At 56.8% G+C, this 15310-nt stretch overlaps 1 protein-coding gene across 4 annotated transcripts in view; it reads right to left on the reverse strand.

Annotated features, from left to right (window-relative positions):
• NKAIN1 (sodium/potassium transporting ATPase interacting 1) overlaps nucleotides 1–15310 on the reverse strand; it is a 38998-nt gene that overhangs the window by 8634 nt on the left and 15054 nt on the right. For all 4 annotated transcript variants that reach the window (XR_003926974.1, XR_003926973.1, XM_030039552.1 and 1 more), the window contains 3 exons: nucleotides 3298–3435; nucleotides 3015–3095; nucleotides 553–750 (listed from right to left, as the gene is read on the reverse strand). Coding sequence is in view for 2 of the 4 variants with exons in the window: in XM_030039552.1 (XP_029895412.1) it covers nucleotides 553–750; nucleotides 3015–3095; nucleotides 3298–3435 (417 nt within the window). In the remaining 2 variants the exon portion in view is untranslated. The remainder of the gene's footprint in view (nucleotides 1–552; nucleotides 751–3014; nucleotides 3096–3297; nucleotides 3436–15310) is intronic.

Consider the following 15310-nt stretch of genomic DNA (forward strand, 5'->3'; position numbering starts at 1 on the left):
GGGATGGCAGTGCAGAGCGTGCTGAGCCCCACGTAGTGCTGGGTACCCCTTTGGTGGGTGCATGGTAGCTGCTCTGGACCCCAATTCCCTTTAAAGCTTTATTTTCTTACAGCCCGCCAAGGCTCCCCAGGAGCTTTGCATCCAGATGTGTCCCCTTTCCACCCCACCATGGGGTGAGACAGCCACTGGGAAGCGGGGGCCCTCCCTTTCCAGTGTGTGGCACATCCCACCAGCTCACACTCCAGCAACGTCGCTCCTGCATGCGTTACACCGAGATCCCCCCGATTCCTGCAGCATCCAGCCCACAGCCTGCCAGGTTTTGGGGCGGGCAGCACCCCCAGGGTGCTAGCATGGGCTCCATCTGCTCCTCTCTTCCCAGCTCTGAGCCAACGCCACCCTTGATGCTATAAATGGGCACTGATGCGTGATGGCACGGTGGGACATCTCCAGCTGGACCACGGCGGTTCTGCCTGCCCCGGTCCCTGCCATCATCCCCCCTCTCTCGCTTCGCAATTCAGGGTGAGGAGGGAAGATGCCGGCAGCTGCTCTTACCGCCAGGAATATCTGCGTGGCACTGCTCACTACCTCGATGTACTGGTAGTCAAGCAGGCAGCCGCTGACAGTGATGACGTGATGGTCCTCGGGTGCCAGGTTGGAGTTCATCACCGGCGTCACCAGGCAGCCCGGCCCATTCTCCATCCACCATGAGCGGTGCAGTGAGGTATTGAAGGTCATGATGAAGTCTCGGTCCTGCGGGAGGGGAGCAGAGGAGGAGGCACAGACTGTGGAACTGAGGTTCTTTGCAGAGGAGGTGGCCAGAAAATGGGCTTTTCCAACCCAAGGAAGCTCCATGAGCGTTGCACCCACCCAGACCACGTCAGTGCAGCGTGGCCAACAAACCCCTGCATCTCCCTAACCCGCAGCCAGCGTCCCCGAGGTTCGTGGCTTCTTCCCACATCATGGCATTGGCATGGCATCACGGCATCATGGACCATTTGGTCAAGCAGCACCCAGGTGTGCCGTGATGTCCAGGTGCCCTCATGGATGTCACGGAGCGGTCACCAGCGTGGCAGCTTGGCCTTGAGGTGGGGAAGCAGCCACTTGTGATGCTGCCAACCACATCCAGCCATCTGCAAGATGGGACCACGGGATCACCCCGCCAGCATGGTCCAGGGATGCAGGGCAATCCCCTCTGCTTCCCCTGGGGTTTTGGGGTGCCATCCCCCCAACCCCATCCACACGGAGCCTTGCAGGGGCCTTGCTCACACACGTCCCCTCCTTGTAAGCCCATTACCATGCTTCGGGGCTCTCCCTGTTTCATCTCCAGCAGCTCTGAGGTGGCAGCAGCCTCCCCGCTGCAAGGCACGGCTGTGGGCTCTCACCAGGGTCGGATAAGACGCAGGGCTAATCCCCCAGCCCCTGCCTGCGCCCTCCCCATAGCAGGCTCAAGTGAGATTAAGCTCCTGGGCTCAATCCCATGGCATGTTCGATGCCAATGCCTGTGGATCGTGGATCCGGCAGGGAGATGGGGACTGCATGGGTTGGGATGCAGCCCCGGCGCAGGGCTCCTGCAGGCAGCAGCAGCATGGCTGGGTGAGCACCCACCCCATGGAAGGTCCTCCTGGCACAGCTGAGTGAGCACCCACCCCACAGAGGGTCCTCCCAGACCATCTCTGCACCACCAGCTCTTGGGTCTGCAGGGGGCTGGGAAACCCGTTGAGCATTCTTTGTAGGAAATCAACAATCTGGGATCAAAAGATATTTGCTGGTGAGAGTGGAAAAAATAGAAAGAAAGTGGGTTTTGGTTTCTAAAGCCAAAGGATGTGGGTTTGGGTGCTGGGAAGCACAAAGAGGGGGTGTTCTGGCATTGCAGCATCTCTGAGAGATTGGGGATTTCCACCGAAAACACTCAGTGGGAGTGAATCTTCCCCTATGGCATTCTTCATGCCTGCTGCACGTATCCAGCATTTCATCTTTTTAGAAGAGCCTCAAATGACCTGTCGCAACATGGGAAGATGGTTTCATCCATCAAGCCCCCCAAGAAGCCCTTTTCCCAGCTGTGGGCAGCCACAGAGTGAGCAGAAGCCTGTTTCCCCAAGCCCTCTGTGATGCCCCGAGCTCCTCAGAGCTGGGAGTGGGATGCCAGAGTGGGGCACATCCTCAGCACGGGTACCCCAAACACGGGCTGAGGATACTCAAACCATCTTGTGATGCATCATCACTACATTAAATTTTGCTCTTTTTCGTGTAAGAGCTACAATTTAATAGCCCAGCGTGGGGCAGAGAGACATGGAGAGGCACGGCCCCGCTCACATCCTCACTCCCATCGCCACTGGGTGACTTTTCAAAGCCATTAACAATGTCCAGCTGCTCTCCTGCCGCTGCTGGGTGCTCCGGCGCCGAGCAGCATTTGCAGAGCCCCAGAAGACCCAGGAAAATTGGGAATCTGCAGGAGGGGGGGTATCCTCCTCCCCACCTCGCTGCCTTGCCCATCCCTGCCTGCACCACGAGCCGAGCTGCTGGAGACCCTGCCCCAAACTTTCCTGTCATTGCTTGTCCCCAGTCCCTGTGTCCCTTCTCCGCTTTATCTCCTCACTGCCACGTTAGGGAACGCCACCGTCCAATTTCTGCACCCCATAAACCCCGGCAGTGCTGAGGGCATGCTGGTGATTAACGACCACCCTGCAATTCCCGACTCATCAGCCTCATTAATTTTGCACTCCCGCTTCAAAGCCTCCCCCCCCCCGCCACCTTGGCCTGAACCATCCGTCTGTCCATCCCACGCACACATGGGTGCTCGGTGCTGCAGCCCACCCCCAGCACCCAGGTGGGTGCTTTGCTGCCAGGGTGGGAGCACCCACAGGCTCTGGGTCCCTTTTGAGGGGCAGAGGTGTGGAGCAGGGGAAGGAGGAGGAAGGACAGCAGGAAGGATGGGAAGACAGAGAGGGAAGGAGGATGGAGGGATGAAGAGAAGGAGGGTGGAGGGAGGAAGAGGAGGCAGGTGGGGACATTACCTGCGACAAACGTCCGACCTCCAGGTAGAAGCAGATGATGAAGGCGTTCCAGCCGACCCACAGCACCAGCCACACCGCGTACTGCCGAGAAGAGAGCCGGTCAGGGCATGCCATTCCAAACAGACATCCCCTGGTCCATCCCCCCTCCACCCTGCTCACTGGATCCCACTGGATCCACAGGGATTTGGGTTTGGATATGGGAGGGGACCTGGGGCTGAGCCATCCCCGGGGGGTGACGATGCTGCACCTGGGCACGGGAACCGGCATCTGCAGTGGTACCTACCATCATGAGGTATTTGGATCTGTACTGGATGGTCCCAAAAATACCCAAAATAACGGCCATGATGTGTAAAAAATTAGCCAGGATGGGTGCCCACTGGTAGCCCAGGAAATCAAAGATCTGCCTCTCCAGTGCCGCTACCTGCAACAGAGCAAAGGAGGGGTTGTAAGTATTAAAGCAGGGCATCGGTCACTGCAGCAGCTCCTGGGATGCTAAAGGCAAAGAGCAGCTGGTAATTAATGGGAAATCCCATGGATAATTAGTTGCGATAGGCTGAAATGTCTGCGTGATGAATCGGCCGGTGGTGGGCAAATGCATGGTGGCAAGCAAGGGGTTATTAGGAATATCTGGAACTGAGAAGGGGAAAGCAAGGAGACGTCAGCTTGTCATCCTGCCAGCACCCTCTGTGCCTCAGTTTCCCCATTGCTCAGGTCTCAGGCACTGCTGAAAATCACCCTTCAGGATGGGTTTATCCCTGAGCTCAGCTTGTGCAGGGGAAAATCTGCTCAGGTTGTGCACCGGGTCCTGGTATTTTGCAAGTGATTTTTCTGCCCATCCTCACCAGCTAATTGTGTGCCTTCCCATTTAACACCATTGGATTTTGATTGCCATTATTGTTTGTAATCCATAAATAAGGACGTAACACAGCTTAATAAATTGCACGGCATGCAAAATTAGGGACAGTAGCTCGTGTGATCTACCTGTTATCCCAGCGCTTATTTATGGCTCTATTTGCTACCGGCTCGGGGTCTATTACTCTTAATTACAGGATTAGCTTAAAGAAAGGTGGTAGCAAAGGTGAGGTGGGAGTGCTGGAGCATCTGCCGATGGTTTTAAGTTAAAAAATGGAGATTTGATGAGGCTGTTTTTTCAGGGAACTTTCAGAGAACTTCAGGGTGCGTCGGATGCCACAATCCCCAAGGGTGCGGGGACAGGGCTGCAGTGAGCTGTGTCTCCAGCAGACTTGCAAACCAAAAAACCTCTTTATATTTATCTTTTTGACAGCCCAGCCCTGTCTCATTGCTCTTTGAGATGCCCCAGATTCACCCAGATAAACGCTGAGAGCTCTGGGGTCCCGAGTCCTCCCCGCAGCACTGTGCCTCAGTTTCCCCTCCCAGTGCAATGCCTCTCATCCTGGTAGAGAAGAGTTTATCCTGAAAAGTGCAGGAGGAAATGGGCTTTACATCCCCCCACCATTCACCGGCAGCTTCCCCTGGTGATCTGGATTTAGGGGAGCTCCATCCTGGTGCTCCCTGAAACTCCCATGGGGGTTATGGCCACGGGGCTGCCCCGGGGCCCCGCAGCATCCCTGCCCATCCAGCCCGACTTAATGTGTCCTAATTACAGGGGGAAATAAATGAGGTGGCAAAAGTCCTTCCCTAAGTGTTTCGTGAGGATGAGCCATGGCTAACGCATCTCCCAGTGTGCAACTGCCAGCTGTGCCTCAGTTTCCCCATCCATAAAGCATCACGCATTCATTGAATTGGCTTAGCAAGGGCTCTTATTAATGCCTATTCTAGCCCAGCTCCATTCTGCCAGCAGGTGGAAAGCCAAAGGCAGAGCTGAGGACCATGGTATCCCATTCCCTACCCTACCCCGGGCTAGGATCTGCTGGATCCATGCTGGCAGGACCCCGGTTTCAATTAAAGGTGATGCAAAGGCATGGAGCAGCTGAGCCTGGGCAGCCCCTGGATCCACAGGGCCGGGACCAAGGCTGTTTGCATTGAGGCTTAATTCACTTCCACGCTATTTAAACTCTCTGAGGAAACGGCCTTTGGAAATACTTACAACCAGGCCGTAAATCTTTTAAATTGAGGAATGTAAATAATAAATGATACAAGGAGCACGGTGCTCGGCATTTTATAGCCATCCATCGATCTGGTGACTGTTGACAGAGCTGCTTAGCAGGAACTAGATGCGAAGGCTGTGAGTTTTGGGTACCGGTGAGTCTCCGAGCCGAGGGATGGGGCTGGGAAGAGCCTCTGAGAGCATCCCATGGAGCCGGAGCGATGCGCTTTCACCCGCATGACTCCTTAATTCCAGCCCATCGAGCCAGGACAGGCTGAAGGAGAAGGAGTTGGGAAGAGCCTGGTTGAATCGAATCCTTCTTCATTCCAAGGAGAGGCAAAATTAGTGGCAAACAACACAGTCTCCCCGCGGACGAGCAAGGGCTGCTAACTGCACCGAAAAATGTTGTCAGAACCGCCTGGCAGGTAAAATGCTGCTTTGTGTGTGCTGTTATTTAAGCATATTCCCTCCACCTGAAAAGCAAATCTTGGTTTTTTAGCCTCGTCAGATCCTGCTTAAAGTTAAGGAAAATACAGAGACACAGCACAAAACGTGGTGAGTCTGCGGCTGCAGCTCCCCTGGCTTTCGCCGCCTGCAAAGCGCCAAGGGCATCTCAAGGGCAGCTCAGCAGCCTTATGCCCAGTTTCATGAGTGGGGAAACTGAGGCACGGCCATGCTCCAGGGGAAGTGGGGGGCACAGATTTGGCAATCCTCGCACGGGTCACTGTGGGGCTGAGTGAGCACCGTCTTCAGCTCAGACCGATGCTCCTGGCTTGCTCTAAGCACTTCTTACGGCTCGCTCGCTGCAGACCCCAGGCTGGTCCAGCACCTGGAGCATCCTCCCCTGATCCTTTGGGGGTGAGATGTCCCCCGGCAGCAAACTTCAAGACAGCTGGCTTTTCATGCAGCCACCCCTAGCTGTTCGTCAACAGTGGCCCTAATTGAAGCAAGACCAGTGAGCAAGCCTGGCTGCAAGGCTGCAAGCATGGCAAGGGACTGCAAGCTCTCAGCGCACTCCACAAGAAACCTCCGAGCAACCTGGGGACCGGCAGCATCCAACCGCCACAAACCTAGGTGACTTGTGGAGCTCAGAGCATCCTCCCCAGGCTGTCCTCCTCCTGTAAGGGGTATTTCCCACACTAATAGCAGCCCCATTAACAACCCACCCTCATTAATACCCTGCTCTCCCCTTTCAGCTCTTACTGCTGCTCTGCCATCGAAGCTGTGATGCTCCTGGGGGTGCGGGACCAGGAACCACACACCATCCTGCTACTAATTAAGATAAACCTGCAGCCGATCAATGCAATGAGTTTTAGGGCTCCCTCTTAATTAAACACTCTAGTTTATCGATCGGCCCCAAAAGTTCCCTTTGCAGCAAATCACATCAATTAGTCGGGGGCAGGCACGCACCAGAGTGCTGCTAATTGAAACACGTTGCCTGCAATGATTTTATTTTAATCAAGAAATCGAAGTGGGCGAGACGCAGGGATAGGGCTCCATCAGTGCATGGCAGTCCCTGGGAAGGACCGTGGCAGGAGGGGACACGTGCGCAGCCCCCTGGGGACAGGGAGCTGCCGGGGCTCAGCCTGGGGGCTCTGGGCAGGCAGAACCAGTGAGGCAGAACTGGAGGAAAATGGGATTTTTCAAGGGTGCTGGCACCAAATTCAAGTGGGAAGGAGCTCACCTGTCCCCACATCACCCCTTGGTTATGGCACCTTCACCTTCCTCGGACCCATCCTGTTGCTCGGTGGGGTTTCCTAGTCCTTTTTAACCCCCATGACAAGGATGGGAGAGATGAATCCCACTCTGGCTGTGCACAGACACTGGTGAGCACCTTTCCCCATGTCCCATCCCCAGCAGATTTGATATTTTGAGGTTGGAAATCCCTCCTGCAACCCAGCTGGGCAGCGTTGGGCCCTGGGAAGAGCATCCCCGACCCAGCACCCTCCGACCTGCTGCAGTATTAAAACAGAAATCTTCTTGCCCAGCAGCTGCCATTTTTGCTCTCTTGGAATCAGAGAATCACAGGATGGGTTCGGTTGGAGGGACTTTTGAAGACCATCTAGTCCAACCCCCTGCCACGGGCAGGGACACCTTCCACTAGACCAGGTTGCTCAAAGCCCCATCCAACCTGGCCTTGAACACTTGCAGGGATGGGGCATCCACAACCTCTCTGGGCAACCTGTTCCAGTGTCTCACCACCCTCACCATACAATGTTTCTTCCCTATGTCCAGTCTAACCCTACCCTCTTTCAGTTTGAAACCATTGCCCCTTGTCTTGTCACTACAGGCCCTGGTAAAAAGTCTCTCTCTATTTTTCTTGTAAGCCCCCTTTATATATTGAAAGGCCGCAAGAAGGTCTCCCCGGAGCCTTTTCTTCTCCAGGCTGAACAACCCCAACTCTCTCAGCCTTTCTCCATAGGAGAGGTGCTCCAGCCCTCTGATCATCTTTGTGGCCCTCCTCTGGACTCGCTCCAACAGGTCCGTGTCCTTCTTATATTGGGGGCCCCAGATCTGAACACAGAACTGCAGGTGGGGTCTCATGAGAGCAGAAGAGAGGGGCAGAATCCCCTCCCTCGATGTGCTGGTCACGCTGCTTTTGGTGCAGCCCAGGATACAGTCGGCTTTCTGGGCTGTGAGCACACAATTGCTGGGTCACGTCCAGCTTTTCATCAGCAGTACCCCCAAATCCTTCTTGGCAGTGCTGTTCTCAATCCCATTCACCCCCCAGTCTGTACTGGTACTGGGGATTGCCCTGTCCCATGTGCAGGACCTTGCACTTGACCTGGTTGAACTTCAGCCCACTCCTCCAGCCTGTCCAGGGCCCTCTGGATGGCATTGATCCTTCCAGTGCATCAACTGCCCCACTCAGCTTGGTGTCATCTGCAGACTTGCTGAAGGTGCACTCCATCCGACTGCCTATGTCACTGATGAAGATATTAAATAGTACTGGTCCCAGTACAGACCCTTGAGGGACACGACTCGTTACCCATCTCCACTTGGACATTGAGCCATTGACTGCGACTCTTTGGACACAGCCATCCAGTCAACACCAGGGGACCAAGTCCTTCCACTGCCCAACAAGATGGACACCACGTCCACAGCATGGTCCAGGACCATTCCTCGTCCCACTATGCCCACCGGGAACAGGCTGGAGCCACCACAGCCCCCCATCAGCCCATGACCCTGCTTGGAATTTACAGAAGCAGGATTTGGCAGCAGATCCTCCCATCATAGCTGTCACATCTGATGGCTCTTAGAGACTTCTCCAAAACCCACTTCATTACCACCAAAACCAAAGGGACATGAGGACATCGCCACCTATGGACACAAATGACCCTGAGGCACACATGTCCAGGAGCTTGGCAGTCCTGGCAATCGCAGGAACAATTTATCTATGTCCTTCCCCCGCAGCGCCCAGGGGAGGTGACGCTCATGTCACCAAGGCCTGGGGCTAGGACGCTGGCCTGGCTGTGGCCCCCGGTCCCCCCAGGCTCCGGGGGGGAGGCAGCACTGCCCCACTCCCTGCGCTCCATCCTCTCGCCTCGGCTGCAATGGGGATGACACATTTGCTGACACAGATGCATAAATATATTATTGCATCCCTAAAGCCTCAATAATTAATGGATGGAGAGAGATGGGAGCTTGTTCTGACGCTGGGGGGGGGGGGGTCATGTCCCGGGGGAGCTGGAGAGGGGGAAAGTCCCTCCATCCTGCTCGCTCGCTCGCATCTGTGTGGAGCCAGTTCCTCTTGTCTCTCCCTGAGACGCCCAAAGCTGCAGAGCCCCACGTTTGGGTGCTGGGCGATGCTTTGGGAACATCCCTGCTGCTTGCTGTGCTCTTGCCCAGCCCGCAGCCCCCCCCGAGCATCACTCTGGGGTGCACCATCACCTCAGGGTGCAGTGGGCAGGGAGTCATGCCTGGGGACATGGGGCAGTGACCCCCCCCCGTCCCCCAGCTGCATCTCAAGCTGTGCCACTCCCCATGCCCATGCAGTGATTTTTCCGGATACATGATTATGTATTTAATTGCTTTTAAATAAAAGCCCCCTGTCCCCAATGTCCCCGAGGGGGAATCCAGTCGTCCGGAGCACATGGGGCAGTAGTGACATGGAAGGGGGGCACAGTGACACAGGGGTCCAGCCCCATTAAATCACACAGGGTGACACTGATCTGCCCGTGGGGACAGCCCCGGCCAGGCCACCACGTGCCCTTCCCCATCCTGGGCTCCCCCCGCTTGCTGCCACTTCAGCTGGGCCGTTTGGGGGCAGAACAAGGGGTTTGCACATTTTCACTTCTTGGGCAAAACACTTTCTGGGAGGGGAACATCTCTTTTTTCTGGGATGGAAAACCTTCCCATCTATTTTTTTCCCCTTTCTGGGAAAAATCGGGGGGGAATATCCCCTTTCCCTGCTCGTGTGGCTTTATTAAAACCCTCAGAAGGGTGACGGGCAGGTTTGCTCCTGCCTGCAAATGTCACAGCCACATCCCAGGGAGCCAGCAGCAGAAAAGCTGCTGTTTCAGTGGGGGAGATAGTGTGGGGGGAAATTCCCTAAAAATACCCTTTTCCCCAACCTCCACCCCTGCGGCTGGCCAGGGGGAGCTGCGTGGTGAAACCCCCCAAAATCTGGGGCAAGACCCCGTGCGCTCGGGCATGCCAGGCGGGAGATGCCCCAACCTGGAGAGGGAGCTGGTTCCCTTAGGGTGAGCCAGGGTCAGGATTCCCAGATCCAGGCTGAGCCCAGGAGATCCAGCAGCATCGGAAGGGCCAGCTGAGGTTGGGGAGCAGCCGCCGACCGGAGCCCGTGGGCTGCGGAGGGCAACGGAGCCGGTGGCAGGAGGAGGCAGCACGTGGGCATCCACGGCCTGCCCGCATGCACGATCTGCCCGCACACACGGTCTGCCTGCACGCACGATCTGCCCGCACACATGGTCTGCCCGCACACACGGTCTGCCCGCACACACGGTCTGCCTGCACGCACGATCTGCCCGCACACACGGTCTGCCCGCACGCACGATCTGCCCGCACACACGGTCTGCCCGCACGCACGATCTGCCCGCACACACGGTCTGCCCGCACGCACGATCTGCCCGCACACACGGTCTGCCCGCACGCACGATCTGCCCGCACGCACGATCTGCCTGCACGCATGGTCTGCCTGCACACACGGTCTGCCTGCACACACGGTCTGCCTGCACGCACGATCTGCCCGCACACACGGTCTGCCTGCACGCACGATCTGCCTGCACACACGGTCTGCCCGCACGCACGATCTGCCCGCACGCACGGTCTGCCCGCACGCACGGTCTGCCCGCACGCACGATCTGCCCGCACACACGGTCTGCCCGCACGCACGATCTGCCCGCACACACGGTCTGCCCGCACGCACGATCTGCCCGCACGCACGATCTGCCCGCACACACGGTCTGCCTGCACACGTGGTCTGCCTGCACAGCCTGCCCGCACACATGGCCTGCCTGCACGCACAGCCTGCCTGCACATTGCCCCCCCCCCCACCCTCAGAGCGGGGGCTGGCTGAATCGGGGTGCTCCCCACCACCCCCAGCCCTGCCCTCACCAACCCCTCCCCAGTGTCCCACCGGCCCTGCTCGCTATGGGACAGGGCGCGTGGGCATCACCCGTGCGTCGTTTGCCCATCGTGAGTGGCATCCTGCGCCGGTCCCCGACAGCCTAATTTTCGGCAGAGCGGGAAGCATCCTTTCGCAGCACCCACTGCCAGCTGGGATACAGGACCCCAGGAGCCCCCAGGGGACCCGGCCGTGGGGAGGGAGGGAGCAGAGGGGTGAATCCCCCCACAGAACACCCTGCAGCAGGGAGAGGATTCTCAACCACGCTCCAGCACCGAAGCGGCACACCCAGCATCCCCGAGCACACGGGGTCTTGCTCCAGATTTTGGGGGGCTTGATAGACCAGGAGCCAGAAGCTCCCCCCGGGGTAGAGGTTGGGGAAAATTAGGGGATTTTTTTTCCCTACCGACAAAACCGCAGCTTTTCTGCTGCTGGCTCCCCAGGGATGTGGCTCTGACATTCGCAGGCAGGAGCAAACCTGCCCGTCGCCATTCTGAGGGTCCTCACCAAGCCATGTGGGCAGCGGAAGGGGATATTCCTCCCTTCATTTTTCCCAGAAAGGGGTAAAAATAGATGGGAAGAGGTTCCATCCCAGAAAAAAAGGATGTTCCCCCCCTGAAAATATTCTCCCTAAAGATTGAAAAACCCTGACAATCCAGATGCATTTTTTTTTCCGTGTCGGCGAGGCCGGAGCAGGCAGCGCAAGCAGGATGCTCCTCCCGGCTGCCTGCTGCCCTTGATCTCAGCAGCAGCATCTGTGCGTTGGGCTGAAATAAACCCTCTGCTCTCCCCTCCGTGCTGCGGTGTGGCAGGAGCGGAGCGGGGCTTCGTTACCCCCCGATGGGTTATTATCCTTCAGCCGGGTGATTTCCTCCCGAACACCATATGCCTTGGGCTCGCCGGGGATTTAACTTTTCATTTCGCTGCATTTTGAAGAGATTTGGGGTTTTTATTCCGCCTCAAATTCCCCTCTGTGCTGTGTCCAAAGATGCTGCGAGAGCATCGCTCCCCCCGCTGCTGAGTCCGTCCTGGTTGTTTGGGGCAGAAATGCCTCGTTTCTAAGTGGTTTGGCGAAAATAATGTTGGGGTTTAGGGAAAAAACACCCCCCAGACAGAGCTGTGGGGCAGGATCTGGCCTGCTAGCGGGATGCCCGATGCTGTCAGTCCCCATAATGGACATTTCCCGCAGTCCCCAGGGCTGGGTGTCCCCGCAGCAGATGGAGCATCACTGGGGCTGACGAAGCACACAGCTTTCCCGGGGGCCAGCCAGATCCTGCCCCCCATCCCCAGGAGGGAAAGCAAAGCCCAGCTCCCAGCCCCAAAGGATGCTACGGGGTCCTGCACCCCACCCTGAGCCCCCACAACACCCGAGCACCCCATTGCAGCCTCACCCCCCCTCCCAACCTCTCTTTTTGAGGCAGTTTAAGGCATTTTGCTGATTTTCACTCTTCCAGCACCTTCGCCTGCTCCTGGGGAGCCTGAGGAGCCGTCAGAGGCATTTTCATCGTACGGTCCCCGCGAGCCGCCCCTCTCCACTTAGGGAAATTGGCTGCGATTTAAATGAACGGCAAGCAAGCGAATTGACTATTAAGAAGGTGCAAACACCGCTGTGAACCCAGGGACTTCATTTAATGACTTGGAAACAAGTTCTTGACCTACTTCCAACTTGCAAAAGCCTTCGTGAAATCGCAGAGGAAAAGAAATTAAAGGCGCCGGAGCCTTGATCACTCGCCAGTATTGGGTGGTGATGAGCAGGATGCGGCCCTTGGCCGACAAGATGCTCTGGGACCAAGCAGCCCCATTGTAAAACATGGCAGGAGCAAAAAGCAGGGTGAAAGAGGCACAAATTGGGTCCTTCCCCAGCTGTTGCAGCCCCTTGTTGATGCCAGTGGATTTTGGGGGGCTCCTGGCCTCTGCACAGCCCCTTTCTGCCCCCCAACGCCGGCATTGCTGGATGTAGGAGTTCCTGGCATGTGGCTCAAACATCCCAGATCTCTGGGATGTGGCTGCAGGTGCTGGGGGTACAGGCAGAGACTTGGGGTGCATGGGGGCCCTCGCCACGGCTCCCCAGCACCCACCCAGCACCCACCACCCATCTGATGGGCTTTTCTTTCTCTCACCTATTTTTTTCCCCTCTATTCCTGGTTATTTCATTTCGCCGCATCCGGCAGCGTTGCCATGGGAACGTGGTGGCAACCCCAGCTGGATGCGCTTGTCTAGACGCTGCGCCCCAGGAGCCTGCTGCCGGCAACCTGCTCCACGGGCTGGATATGGCCCCGGGGCGGGCTGCACCCCTAGGTGCGAGGTCACCCACTGCACTTATCCCCAGGACCCCCAGGAGACCCCAGCACCCATATGGCTGGGTGTCCTCCCAGCCCTGGCACCCCAGATTCATGGTCCTGGCTCCATCCATCCCTGGGGGGTTCCGTAAAAGGAGGGCTGGGAAATGCAGCCTCAAGGTGGCTAATGGCTATAATAATAATAATAATGATAATAAAAAATCCCCTAAATGTAGCCCAAGGGTTGCAAAGTGCCCTTTGCACAAGGCGGATTAAACCCAGCCTCCTGTTTGGCTCCATCATAGTGAAGGGAAACTGAGGCACAGCACGGGGAGACACCCCCAAACCTTTGCAGTGCTCTGAGATGCCGGGAATGCTGAAGCCCAGGGCGGTGGGTGTTCCTACGCGGAGAGGGATGCTCCATCACCACCCTGAGGTCCTCCTGATTTACACCCACTAGAACAAAGCCCCGAGCCACTGCTGGGGCCATTGGCTCCCAAAACTGTCGGGTTTGGGTGGATTTGGCTCTTGCAGCTCCGATGTCCCCAGTGAGGACCCGCAGCAGGTCATCACCCCTGGAGAAGTTTTGGTAGGGTTTTTTCAGACATCACAAAGCTCAAATTTCCCCATGAGCAGGCTGGTTTAACTCTAATACAGTATTACATCTATTTAATGTTAGTACAATATTGCATCTATTTAACTTTAATACAAGATTACATCTATTACTTGCACTGTCCTATAAATGCTGAGATGAGACTTTTTTCGTTCTCTTGCCTCCCAGCAAGGAAACTTTTCCATGCCTGGGGAAAGCCGAGGAAATCGAAGCAGCTCAATTCCCCGCTGGCCCATCAGAGGTTGGCTCCAGAGCGATGCCCTCCCACACGACAGGCTTTATTCCTGCAGGGAATTGCTCCATCCCTTCAGGAATTGCTCCACCCCTTGGGAATTGCTCAGGAGCTGCAAACCCATTTAATTGTCCCCGCAGAAGGGAGCCGGGATGATCCCGTTAACCCCGAGCTTGTTTTGCTCTGCATCCACCCAGCCTGACCTTGCAAATGACCTTAAAACAACCCAGGACCCTGGGGTCCCCTTGGTGGGGAGGACATGGGGGGGTGGCATTCATGGGATGGGGTAAGGGGGTGCCAGCTGTGTCCCTGAGGGGGAAATGTGCACCGGGGACAGCAGAGGTGCCTGAGGAGGTGCTTGCCATGGAGGGGAAACTGAGGCATGCGGCTGCAACCCCAGCGGGACCCAGCCATTCATTCCCGTGAGGTTGAGGTGCTTTCACACCTGCAGGGCTGAAGCACCAAGGTTGCCGGTGATGGCTGGGGAAGGGCTGATCCTGCACCGCCCAGGTGCTGTGCACTGCTGTGCTGTGCCTCAGTTTACCCGGAAAATGGGGTAAGTCCTGCCCGGCCCTACTCAGCACCGCACTGGGGGCATTTGCTTTCTTGGTCAGGGTGACCAGCTCCATCAGAGCAGGTCTAATGGGGAAACTGAGGCACAGAGGGGTGGTGAAGAAGACCAAAAGCTCAGACCAAAAGCTGGAGAAAGGCTGTGCCTTGAGGACACCCGGTTGAGAGCTGCTCCAAATGTGCAGGAGCAGGGCTGGGAGTGCTGGGTTGGCACGGAGAGACAGGATTTGGACAGAATCTTGCTGAATTACAACTTTTAGCCTAAGTTAAGCCACAAGGAGAAATCAAGAGAAGAAGAGACATGGGCAATGGCCAGTGGCACAGGGCTGCAGGGGGAACAGGCGCTGGGGAGTGATGGGACCCAGGGGCAAAGCCCAGCCATGCTGCCTCAGGCAGCCACAAAGAGAAGTTAGGCTTCGGGTTGAAGCAAATCCATCTGGAAGCAGAGGGGGAAGTGAAGGGGCTGTACAGCCCCATGCCGTGCCCAAATAACCCAGCTGTGTGTCTGGGATGGAGCGTGAATGGGGGAGCATGCTGTCCCATCCATCCATCCCACCCCATGCCATCCCTCCTATGCATCCCATCCATCCCATCCATCAACCCCCTCCCATCCCATCCCATTTTTCCTATGCATCCTATGCATTCCATTCAACCAGTCCATCCCATCCAATTCACCATCCATCCCATCCCACCCTACCCCATCCCACCATACCCCATCCCATCCCACCCCACCCCACAGCAAATAAACCCCCTGCCCTAGTCCGACACAGATCCCTGATCCCTGGCTCAGCCTCGGAGGCCCTTGCTGTCTCCGAACCACCGGCAACCACCCCCTGCGAAAGCCGGCTTCAACAAACAGCCTTTTGGATAAAAAAAATTGGGATTAATCAAGCGCCTCAATTAGCCACAATGAGCCGCAGCTTGTCATCACGCTGGAGACTCGCAGC

Source organism: Aquila chrysaetos, chromosome 16, assembly GCF_900496995.4.
Source record: "Aquila chrysaetos chrysaetos chromosome 16, bAquChr1.4, whole genome shotgun sequence".
In the NCBI taxonomy this organism is placed as follows: domain Eukaryota; kingdom Metazoa; phylum Chordata; class Aves; order Accipitriformes; family Accipitridae; genus Aquila; species Aquila chrysaetos.